This window comes from Patella vulgata, chromosome 1 (genome assembly GCF_932274485.2).
Source record: "Patella vulgata chromosome 1, xgPatVulg1.2, whole genome shotgun sequence".
NCBI classification, from domain to species: domain Eukaryota; kingdom Metazoa; phylum Mollusca; class Gastropoda; family Patellidae; genus Patella; species Patella vulgata.
In genome coordinates this window covers 42413107-42426072 of record NC_065879.2, presented here as the reverse complement: position 1 = coordinate 42426072, position 12966 = coordinate 42413107, and the positions used below count along the sequence as shown (strand labels likewise).

At 37.4% G+C, this 12966-nt stretch overlaps 1 protein-coding gene across 2 annotated transcripts; it reads left to right on the top strand.

Annotated features, from left to right (window-relative positions):
- Positions 1–1445: 1445 nt before the first annotated feature.
- On the top strand, positions 1446–6263 carry LOC126820730 (NADH dehydrogenase [ubiquinone] 1 alpha subcomplex subunit 9, mitochondrial). Of its 2 annotated transcripts, none has more exons than XM_050548826.1 (2): positions 1446–1574; positions 4827–6263. In XM_050548826.1, exon 2 carries the CDS (start codon positions 4881–4883, stop codon positions 6066–6068), a length of 1188 nt encoding a protein of 395 aa, XP_050404783.1. In that variant the 5' UTR covers positions 1446–1574; positions 4827–4880; the 3' UTR covers positions 6069–6263. The 2 variants fall into 2 exon arrangements, with proteins under 2 accessions (XP_050404783.1, XP_050404792.1); XM_050548835.2 differs by lacking the exon at positions 1446–1574 and adding an exon at positions 1603–1747.
- The last annotated feature ends 6703 nt before the right edge of the window (positions 6264–12966 follow it).

Genomic DNA, 12966 nt, shown 5'->3' with positions numbered 1-12966 from the left:
CGTTTGAAGATAGCTATTCCATGGTGGGGAATAGAAAACAAGGGAGGTAATTCGGAGGTAATTGTGTTATTATTTCCGGTGTGAAGATTTTTAAGTGTGAGAAAGATCGTATAATAGTGAGTTGACAACCTATTGAGCAAAAGACATAAAATAATTATGTTTTGACTTTCTTAGAAAATATGAAATTGTAACTTTAAGTAGCATCGATGTCATCCTTATCATCCTTATCCTATTCCAAGTCTGACTTGCTGTCAGTAAACACCTGCTTATATAGCGTCTAACAATTAGGGGAGATGGACAGGAGTGATAATCATATATGGTATTGTTTATTATCAAATTATGGTGTTTGTAATTACATGTACACTGCATATTTCTTTGGAAGTCATCGTCAGGTCAAGGTATGATGCACTGACCACTAATACATTCTCTTTGAAGTTATGTCTAGTGTTATACACGGATCACGTGTAGCTTGTAAAGAACATATTGAATAAACTAGATGTTTAATAAGATCGTGCCTTAACAGAAGTTATAGAGAGTTTAAACGTCAACTTCGGGTATAGATCACTTTGTCACATGGGTTTGGTCCAAAAATTCTGACGTCATGTGCAATTCAAAGTGATTGACCCCGTGAGGAATGTCTCCCCGGCGTTCAACTTAAACATGTGGCCAATAGAGGCTCCACAAGGTAAAAACGCGGTTTTTCTTAGGTACTATAATCCACGAAGCTCTACAATCAGGTACCAGAATCCACGAAGTTTTACAACCAGGCACCAAAATCTACGATGTTACGGTCCGATTTTTACCAAAAAGGAACTCATTCGAGATCTTTGGTATATTAAGATAATTGTATTTTAAGTTTCGTCAAAATTGGATAAAAATTGTGACATATAGAGGAAGATCCGCAAGCAAATGTGAACGGACGGGCGGTCAGAGGCGACGATCGACATAATACGGCCTCAAACATGTTTTTCTTCTATTTCATCTCGTGAGTTCAGCATCTTGTGTGAAATAGCTTTATTTAACGTCCGCTTCCACCGAGGTGATATCGCGTCTTGAATGTGGTCCAATTATATAGGGGGATCACGTGGTTAAGTGGGTAAGACGCTGGCTCGCTAGCCTGGAGGTCGGGTGTTCGATCCCTGCATTGGCCGAGAAAGTTCATCCAGATTTTCCGGCGTGGTTTCCCCTTGTCAGTGACGCAGGATGGAGGGCCTGACAAGGACAGCTGTCTAGTCGTTCGGATGGGACAAAAAACCGAGGTCCCGTGTACACATTGGCGTGCACGTAAAAGATCCCCTGGCAGTTGGTATTCGATATAAGAGTAGGCCATAGCGCCGCTGTCCGGGCAAAATTTACCTCATGGCACACTGTATGGCGTATGCCCGTCTTAATTAGCCCAGTCGGAGTAGAATTAGAGGTTATTAAACCCCATTATTTCGTGAAACAAATTTTACCGAATGTACATAAAAACTCCGGTATTGCCGAGTGTTATTTTTATGGCTATTGACATGCGCGTATAAAGGATTTTTCCGCTTCCTGTCGACATTGTCGAAGGAAATAAATTTCTTGTACTGGTAGGCCTAATTATTTTATTATCTCAAAGTTGGGTACATGCTGATCTTACAAATGAATTGCATTGCAAAAAAATAAATGGAATTCACACGATTGTGCACTTGAAAACAGGGCTGGAGGGTCTCAGAGACATCGACAGTGAAGTTTAGGGGCTTGTCAAAGTAGATTTAGAGTGGTAACTTTTATTTCGTTTTGTGTTCATCATTTTGACTTTGGTCAAGTTCAAGCCATAGAAATTAAAATAGATTAGTTTCTAGTAGTCTAACTTTTTCTGGTCAATCCGAAATTTCTTCCCGTAGCTTTTATGATGGCAATTTTTATGTTTGAAAGGAGACGCAGACAAAATAAGGCCCCGTTGTATTACGCCACGGGTGCAGGTCGTTTCTAAATGTTTTCGAAACGACAAAATTGACAGCTCTTGCATATGGACAAGGTATATTAATAGTATACACTGTATATTGTCCGAAAGCTTAAACATACATTATGCAAGGACTAAATCTGTCTATTGAAGGTCTTTCCTTAGGCCTGAAATGTTATCTAAATTATTAATTAGACATTTAACCTACATCTATCCAGACCATAATCAACTCTACGTCTCTAGAGTAGAAATGGCATCGCTAGCCCGCATTCTTTCGGGGATTATGAGCCGATTTAAGTCAGCAATCTCAATTGAGTGAGACTATGCTGTTTATCGTACTGAATTTAGTAATGATGATCAAGGCTAGCCAGAAATTTCAACCGCTTAGTTCTCGGTTCATAGTTGATCAATTTGAATGAAATTTTCAGCAAATTGCCTTAACATTATCTAGTTTTTATACACCCACATTTTCATGTGGACATATATTGTCGTCCCCCCTGTCCGTTAATCCGTCCGTCCACAATTGTTTGTGAACACTCTACAGGTTTGTGAAACTTGAAATATAGGTTTATCACACTAAGATCTCGGTTCCTTCCGATATTGGCATGAATTGGACTGTAACTTCATGGATTATGGCCCTTGATTGTACGAAAAATCATGTTTTTAGCTTGTGAACACTGTAGAGGTCACAATTTTTATCCGATTTGGTTTAAACTTGAAATGTATGTTTATAACCCACAGATCTCGGTTCCTTTCGATATTCGCACATATCGGACCGTAACTTCCTGAATTATGGCCCCTGATTGTACGGAAATCGCGTTTTTAGGCTGACCTTAAAAATATCTTTGTTCCACCAAACCCGACCCACAATCTAGGAGAAGGGTCGGTAGGTCGTTTTTTTTTTCAGAATCCTCCAAAATCTTCGACATCGAAAACACAAATTATTGGTCAATTTAAATCAACATTGATGATGTAAACTTACCGGGGAAAAGATGAGCTTCTGATATCCGATATTTAAGATAAAATAATTTTTTTAACATTGGTACACGAATCGTGTACCATAATGCGCTTCAGCCCCAGTTGTATTGAGAGACTCGAGGGACGAGGCTAGACACATTGCACCAAATCAAATGGAGTTATGTAGACTAGAATAACTAGACGCTAGAAATTTGCACTCAATTGAGATTGCTGACTTATTTCGCCGAACATAACTGATTTGAAATTGGAGTAAAAACGGAAACCATTAAATGTAAATCAGTTTATATACATTCATATTACAGTATTATATGCGTTGCGACCCACTTTTGTGAATTTCTAGGTCCCAAATGTTAGCGATTTAGCTCCTTTAAAGTCAGAGAAATCAATACAGAAAACTTATTAGCTGTATACTACAAATTCATTAATTTTGTTTAATGAATTTTGGGTCTGACGTAAAGAGTAACGAACTTAAAGTTTTTTTTAAACTTAAGAGCTAATTTGACAGCTTGATAATTTTCCGGGTGGAAACATTCGTCTTTTTTATTGGCAAACAAATCAATGACATCGGGATTTTTCGTGATGCACGACTCGCACACGATCTGCCACGAACTTGAAGTGTGAATCTCCTTCAACACGTTTTTAACGATCGTGCGGCAGAATCAGTTCGTGGGAATGGACATGCTTTCGTCTGCAACCATTTTGTTGAGAAGCGACACCTATGACGCTTCCGTCTTGATCAACCAGTTTCAATAATGAATCAAACCATAGCCATAGTAAAGGGAAATAACTCTCGTGATATCTTTCAGGTTGACACAAAAAATAAAATAAAAAGATCGCGGAAAAGTGCAATAAACTAATTTAAGTCGGGGGTGGTTTTAATTAGTCGGCCGCGTTAGGTGAAACAGAGATATTTTTAAGGTCAGCCTTAGCTTGTGGACCCCATGGAGGTAACAATTTTTATCCGATTTAAAAAACCGTTACACCCTAACAATTTTTATCCGATATTGTTGAAACTTGAAATGTAACTTTATAACCCATAGATCTCGGTTCCTTTCGATATTTGTGCATATCGGATCGTAACTTCCTGAATTATGGCCCCTGAATGTACGAAAAATCACGTTTTTAGCTTATGGACCGTATAGAGGTCATAATTTTTATCTGATTTAAAAAAACGTATTATTATATCACTGGTACACCCTAAGGATAGTTGAGTTCGAATTTTGTAAAAATCGGACCAAAACTGAAGGACAAAATGGCCGCCACTCATTCGCAAATAGTGTCAAAATATTGTGTATCAGGGTTGTGGACCCTCTGGAGGTTACAATTTTCATCTGATTTTGATGAAACTTGAAATGCATGTTTTTTACCCACAAATCTCAGTTCCTTTAGATATTTGCGCATATCGTACCATAGCTTCCTGAATTATGGTCCCTGATTGTACGCAAATGTATCTTTAATTATTTACTTTCGTGGAGATTCAATGCCATGATAATAGATGGTATTATTCACATGTTTTGGCATGCAAATTGTAAAAAAAGTCATGGGTGTGTTACTGTTAGATCAAAAAATAATGCCTAGGATAGAGATGGAATCCAAAGAAAAGTTCGCAAAATAAACTCATAAAATTTGATGGTATAGAATATGAATTGACTAAAACAGGGCTTTCCAGTTGTAAACTAAACTAACAGTTACCACAACCAGTGTTAGCTGTAGTAATATCTTGACCAATTCCAAACGATTAACCTTTGAGTCTGACGATTCTGGACATTTATATAAACTTCATGTTACACTGTTACTGGCAAGAAAGATTACCCCCTTATCATTCTTCATTAAATTGAATGTAACTTGCAGAAATTCCATCTAAATATAGAGTATTTTTTGGGGACAGCAACTCATTCTCTCTTTCTTTTTTTTCCAGGACTGGCTTGTTTAATTTGGCTCTAGTGGTAAATGCAGGTAAAAATCAGCCAAAATGGCAGCCATTGTTGTTAGTAACAAAGCCTTACAGATAGGACATCGGCTCAATTCACAACTTCCTGTAATTACTGGAACAATTGGTCTGCAGAAAAGAGATGCAAGCACAAATTTAGCAACTTATAGGAGGGGTCGTGGGGGTAGATCTTCATTCAGTGGAACAGTTGCTACTGTATTAGGTGCATCTGGATCTTTAGGAGGTTATGTTGTCAATAGACTGGGTAAAGTAGGATCACAAGTGGTCATCCCATACCGTGGTGATACTTCATCTGTCGACAGATTTAGGCTTTGTGGAGATCTTGGTCAAATTTTGTTCAGCAATTTCCATCTAAGAGATGATGACTCGTTACGAAGAGCCATGAAGTATTCCAATGTTGTCATCAATTTAATAGGACGAGATTGGGAAACTCGAAACTTCTCGTTCTACGATGTACATACTGAAGGTGCCAGACGTGTTGCTCGTATCGCTAAAGAAATGGGTGTGAAAAAGCTGATTCACTTTTCTTCACTGAATGCCAGTCCAAATCCTCAACAAATCTTTGTTAAAGGTGGATCTCATTTTCTTAGAAGTAAATATGAAGGAGAGCTAGCAGTGAGAGAAGAGTTCCCAGAGGCTGTCATATTTAGACCGGCAGACATGTTTGGTCCTGAAGATCGGTTCACTATAACTTATACAAATTACTGGAGAAGGGCCCACGGTGTAATACCTCTATGGAAGAAAGGAGATGCTACCATTAAGCAGCCTGTATTTGTTGCAGATGTAGCTGAAGGTGTTTTACAAGCCATTAATGACCCTGATGTAATCTCTAAAACAATAGAGGCAGTTGGACCATATCGATACTATCTAGCGGATTTAGTAGATTTTTTCTACAGAGCTCTGAGATTTAGAAATGTACCCCGCTATCCTATTACACCATTATTTCAGCTTAAAGCCCGTATAATGGGTATGGCTCCTAACAACCCAATATTCAACTTGGACAAGCTAGATAAAGATCATGTCACAGATGTCTTAACAGATTGTCTTACACTTGAAGATTTGGGCGTTCAACTAACAAGAATAGAAGACAGGGTTATCTTTGACCTTAAACCATTTAGAGTTAATGCCTACTATGACGAAAATCTTGGAGAATTTCGAGATCCACCTAAACCCCCAATTGTACCTCCAGAACTGGAGATGAAAAATTAGAAAATACATTTTAAAACAATTATTTATATACACGGTTAAATGATCAGGACTGAACTACATGGTTGCTACAAATGATATAAAAGAGTTATGTTTATTAGCTGTTCATGTATACATAGACAAAGAGTGAACATTAAAAAAAATCTGTTTATTATACTGAATCAAGTTGAGAATTCTAGTAAACTAAATTAGAAACCATTAATTTTTGCTGATTTTTGTAACATAGTGGTATATTGCATTCGTCCTTCTTCCCCAACAATCTTTCCGTGGTCCACGATTTGTGAATATGGAGACTATGCTACATGTGTTTTGTTGACATAATTACTGAGACAAAGAAACCTAATTCTATTTTAACAATTTCTGGTAATTATTTCTTGAGTTATTGTCCTTGTCCATTTTGTGTTAATGAAGCAAATAAGATTATCTTATTTATCTATTTCCATTTCAATAATTACTTCTTGAGTTATTGTCGTGCTTAGTCTTGTGAATGATAAAGCATCAAAAATCTTATCAGGTCAGGACGATTCAGTCCTTCACGTTTACGAAATGCTGCGGGAACGGTAAAAAAAACTCCCGCCAATTAAAAAATGTTGTTTATATGTTCCTCGAATTTACGTCAGTTTGATCACTTTGTCAGCGTGATTAGCGCACAAATTGCACTAAAGACCAACGCAATTTTGCAAACCCAATTTGTCCCCCACCATGATTATTTGCCCTCCAGTAATTCCAATTTAAAAATGTCACATACTTGATAGTTCTGACCATCTGCAAAAATATTGATAGCGATAATCAACGCAATGCCAGTGGGACAAGCGGTACGTGAAAACATTTTAAACAATGTAATGTTATTATTAGACGTGTCATTCTATCATTCCCGCCGATATTCTCCATCAAGATCTGGCGACATATTAGGTTGTCAAGTAACATCGTATTCTATTGGCTGATTTTAGATTTATATCCAGTTAAAGCGAGCCTTACATTAGCATTCATTATGTGAATAATTATGGCAGCCCTAGTTTTACCATGGAAAGCTCGCCTTAAACGTATTGGGTAAATCGATTCACTGGTGTACTGCATTTTTCTTTTACCATAAAAACGATGAACGATACGTTTTATATTAGAAAAACCGATCAACATTTTATATTTCACACTGTATCGTGATATTTATTCAATAAATTAGGCGGTAGGATGTATAACCAGCGGCTGCCAGGCAGGATACGCCCACTTTTTCGAGAGATGGATAGAGAACAAGCTAAAAAGAAAGTGATTTTTCCTACAATCCAGGGCCATAATTCAGGAAATTACAATTCGATATGCGCAAATATCGAAAGGAACCGAGATCTTTGTGTTATAAACTTATATTTCAAGTTTCAACAAAATCGGATAAAAATTGTGACCTCTATAGGGTCCACAACCTTGATATACCATACTTTTACGCTATTTGAGAACGAACAGCGGCCATTTTGTCTGTAAATTTTGGGCCGATTAACACGAAATTCGAACTCAGCCATCCTTAGGGTGTAACGGTGATATAATAATACGGTTTTTTAAATCAGATAAAAATTATGACCTCTATAGGGTCCACAAGCTAACAACGCGATTTTTCGTACAATCAGGGGCCATAATTCAGGAAGTTACGGTCCGATATGCGCGAAAATCTAAAGGAACTGAGATCTTTGGGTTATAAACTTAAATTTCAAGTTTCAACAAAATCGGATAAAAATTGTGACCTCTATAGGGTCCACAACCTTGATATACCATATTTTTTACGCTATTTGAGAACGAACGGCGGCCATTTTGTCTGTCAATTTTGGGCCGATTTACACGAAATTCGCACTCCGCCATCCTTAGGGTGTAACGGTGATATAATAATACGGTTTTTTAAATCAGATAAAAATTATGACCTCTATAGGGTCCACAAGCTAAAAACGCGATTTTTCGTACAATCAGGGGCCATAATTCTGAAAGTTACGGTCCGATATGCGCGAATATCGAAAGGAACCGAGATCTTTGGGTTATAAACTTACATTTCAAGCTTCAACAAAATCGGATTAAAATTGTGACCTCTACAGTGTTCACAAGCTAAAAACGTGATTTTTCGTACAATCAGGGGCCATAACCCATGAAGTTACAGTCCGATACATGCCAATATCGAAAGGAACCGAGATCTTAGGGTGATAAACCTATATTTCAAGTTTCATTGAAATCGGATAAAAATTGTGACCTGTAGACTGTTCACAAACAATTGTGGACGGACGGACGGACAGGGGGCGAAGACAATATTATACGTCCACATGAAAATGTGGGCGTATAAAAACTTTTGCAAGTTACGTCACTAGTTACGTGATAGACAAAAGACTACAGATTGTGTTATAAAGGAATGCTATATGGTGCCGTATCAGCTTATTTTGGCTACTGCATTTTCTGATACTGCTATATTTCTACCCTGAAACCATTTTATTTATTTACCAATTAGTAAACAACACAAACACATGTTACTTTAAGATCAGGCGCTCTCACAAGTATTCCGTCTGTTAGCATGTGCTTTCGTTTTGTTTTTTTTTTAGCTTGTGGCACATTTTATATGTGTATCGGGGTGGTACTTTTTACCGCCGACTACCGCCGACCAATACTTTTACCGCCGACCAAATACTTTTTACCGCCGACCGCATTGTAATGACTTTCGATCGTAATATAATTACCGCCGACCAAATACTTGTTACCGCCGACCAAATGCTTAATGATTCCTTGTCGGCGGTAAAAAGCATTTGGTCATTGATCTATATAACTTTATGCAGCCGATTAATTTATGACGTAATTCTTATACCAAAATTGTTTTTCACTCGGCAAACCTTCCAGTACCCTACATCTAGCCTCGGCTGTATGACGAAGTCCGCCATTGGAACTACTTTCATGTTCCCGGATTACAAACGTCGTTGCCCATGACGACGCCTTTGAAGAATGTTTTTATCATACAAATATTTCAAAGTCTGAAGCTGTTTTTCTTTTTCAAGTTTATCCGATTTTCTTCAAACAAGGACAACTTTGCACTGAAAATTCTACACACGTTTCGAACGACGCAATTTTGATAACTTATTTTTAAAAGCGGCAAGTTTTCCTAATAAGTAAACCGGTGCCGCGTCGCAATTGTAGAGACGTAGGTATATAATATCACTTACCGTCATACAGCCGATGTTAGATGTAGAGTAAATTTAAGTCGCAATCTACTTTCGGCCGATTACAAAGAGTTAGTTATTATTCGTCGATTAAGAAACCCATCAAACAGTCAATCATTGCAATGAATACCTTCGACTTCAATCCTTATCTGCTCATTTCGTAAATAATAAACTTAGTAGAATTAATCATGTTATATTTATAGCACGGCTTTCATGAGTTAACCGGTTTCGGCCTCTGGTTAAACCTGTTAACGAATGAAGCGTTCTATAAATGACTTGTAACATTGACAACTGCTCAACATGCATATTGTTATTGTACAGAAAACCCACCCCACTTCTCTATATGATTTCTACTAAAACTATTGTAAACCAGCAAAAGTGTGCAATAACATTGAACATGTCTAGTTATTGCACGGTAATCTCCACCCAATCTACTAGAGGGAAAACAATCTGCAATCTGCTTATTCAACGAAAAGAACAAAGGAGTATTTCCTATTCATGTTACAAGCTATGTAAAAGCATGTATATAATCCAATAATCCAATGTCAGTTCATTGTTCTCATCACCTTCGAACTGAACGGACGTATTCACACAGCTCTCTGCTCACCCAGGCTTAGCAAGCAAAGATAATTCAACATTACGACAAGCTATAAGTACAAATTTACTATAACCTAAGATTTACTATTATATTAAAGTAAGTGACTTTATTGTTGCGGTAAAACATCAAATTCTCAATTAAAATCTCAAGTTATTATCTCAAGACATTATTTGTTCGCGTAGAATCAATATGGCGGATATGTTGAATGTCTTTTAAATACACCACTTCCTAACTGTTTTAAAACGGTGGGCATTTGTTATAATACTGATAAAATAATTACTAATAACTACTCCGAAGTGGTCACCGCTTGTTATATACATAATTGAACTATTACGTTAGTTTTTCACAATAATAAGGTTGGTATTTGGTAGTATTTAATTAGTATTGGGTAAATCGTCCTACCGGATTATAGGAACATATACACCTACTGAACCCCAACAATGCCGTGGAAAATTGATACCTTGTTTCTTTTCGCCTGTGCGCTGGAATCAGGATCCGAAAATCACCCGCGAAGTCTCCCCACACAAAATAAAAAAATACAATTTTTAAAAGAATAAGCGAATTCTGAATGTTTATCAAGTTCATCCATCTGTATTGCCAACGGTACATGTAGATAATAGAATAGAATAGCATTTTACTGGATCGAAACGTCCTTTGTGGACAGCATACAATTTACAAAGATACAAAAAATTTGGACGGGTACAAAAATATGGACGGGCACAAATTCAGGGCACTCATAAACAGACAGTATAAAACCTGCATACATGGTACATAATGAAAATACGAAACAAAACGTACAAAGTATAGAATCACCTAATCAGATAGTATAAACAGGGTACATAGTATATGAAAATACAAAACGAAACGTGCGCAAATAAAATATAATAAAATATCATGCTTTAAGATTTCAGTTGTCTCTCCGCAAAAAAGAGAAGTAGACAAAGACTGCGACACTTGTGGCTATAACACTTGACGGGTTGAATAGATTTTCAAATGAAAAGGTTAGACCAGTATTGTCAAGGATTGGATATATCTATTGTCTTCATATTGTTGGCATTCCATGAGAAAATGTTGTCCAGATTCAGTTTTGTTTGCATTGCATTTTTTTTACAGAGGCGATCCTGGGGTGGTATCTTAAGATATCTACCCCTCTCAATGGCAAGCTGATGAGTACTTAAAGCTGAACTCCTATAACAAAACTACAGAAATGATTAAATAAAAAAAAAGGTAACGCCCTAAACGGCCGCCATACTTGTTTTCAATTTGTAGAAGAAACACGGCGGTCGCTTATAGTCTGGTGGCTGAAGGGGGGGGGGGGAATCGCCACCTGAGCTGTGAATTTATGAGACCAAGTTTTTCTAGACCAGTTTTTTGCGTAGATTCCGAATCTGGGCGGTGATCAGGCGTTTGAGGGGGCGTTTTCGAGATATAGGGGGTCAAATGTCTACAATGTGGGAGGGGGGGGGGGAGATGTCATTATGTTGACGTAATATATTAATAAAACATAAATTTCTAAGACTGCTCATCTATAAATAAGTGTTTATGATGCCCCTGGACAACTGTTTTGATTTGTGGGGAGGTGGGCTGGGGATAGCAGGTATGGGTGTGTGGGTGTGTGTGTGTGTGGGGGGGGAGGCATTATGTTGACATAATATATTAATAAAACATAAATTTCTAGGACTGCCAATCTTTAAATAAGTGGTTATGATGCACCTGGACAGCTATTTTGATTTGTGGGGAGGTAGGGTGGGGGTAGCAGGTGTGCGTGTATGGATGGGGGGGGGGGTACAATTGGCGGGAAGTGAGTTCACGTTGACGATTTTCTTAGAGCTTGGTAAAAACATTACTTTTTAATTCCACTGCACATCTCTAAAAATGTGTATACGATTACCATTGTATGGGGGAGGTTAAATGTATTTTGGGGGACAGAAACCACTTGGTTCAAAATTGACCTGAAAAGTGTTTTTTCGAGTTTTCGTTCAGTACCAATATCGTCATTCAAAATATTAAATTATAATGGTACTTTTCAAGAGATCTGGAAAGGTAAATAAAAACACATGTTTAGATATTAGTTTATTCTTATAATATATGCGGGATAGATATCTTCTTGATGGCTGATCAACAGCCTGCGTATATCCTTTGGATATGCTTCAGATACCCATTCACATTGTAAATCTTCATTCCAGCCTTGTATCGCAGAGTCATCTTGTTCGATCATTAATTTTGCAGCCTGTCTCCATATTGCTGCAACATAATTATGGCGTTTAATGTGCAGCAAAAGACTACTCGGGCAAGATGGTAATAAAGAAAGAAAGTTTTGTTATTTTTCATCACATTTAAAATTTCTCCAGAAGATCTTTCTTCTAGTGTCATCTACTGATGTAAGTCGGTTTTCGCCTTACAAGGTACATGTACAAACAATTTTTTCTAAACCAGCAATTACGTCATCAGAAGCATCATTTGTCTATCCAAGCTCTTTAAAAATTGTTAGAAAGTTGGGATTATCTTGAAAAAGACAGACAGATAGTCATTACCACGGAAAGCATGTACCGTAGGCCGAGATATTCTCGACACTTTCAATACTAATCTTGTTTGGATCAAAAAATATCAAGATTAGTATTGAAAGTGTCGAGAATGTCCTAGAACTGACAACCAACCACGAGGACACCAAAATATCTTACCTACTCCTCTTCGCATTGCAAATTAATGGAGGTGCTGAAACAAATTGTATTTTGCGTTCTTGCTCGGGCGAAATAGGCATCCCAATCATTCTCTTCGCAAACGATGATCCAAATATACAAATTTTGAAAGATAATGAGACGGGCAAAGGTAGAAAATATCGCGAAAGACGACTTACATCACTAGATGACACTAGAAAAAAGATTTTCTGGGTGAAAAAATAAGACCTTTCTTTATTACCACCTTGCCGTATACCTGGTCTTTTGCTGCATGGCTGGAATGAAGATTTACAATGTGAATTGGTTTCTGAAACATATCCAAAGGATATGCGAGCTGTTGGCCAGCAACCAAGAAAATATTTATCTCGCTCATATGAACTTTTGATTTTGAATCTTCTGATGAAGACTAAGAATAAACTAATAACTAAACATATCTCTGAGTTACTGTG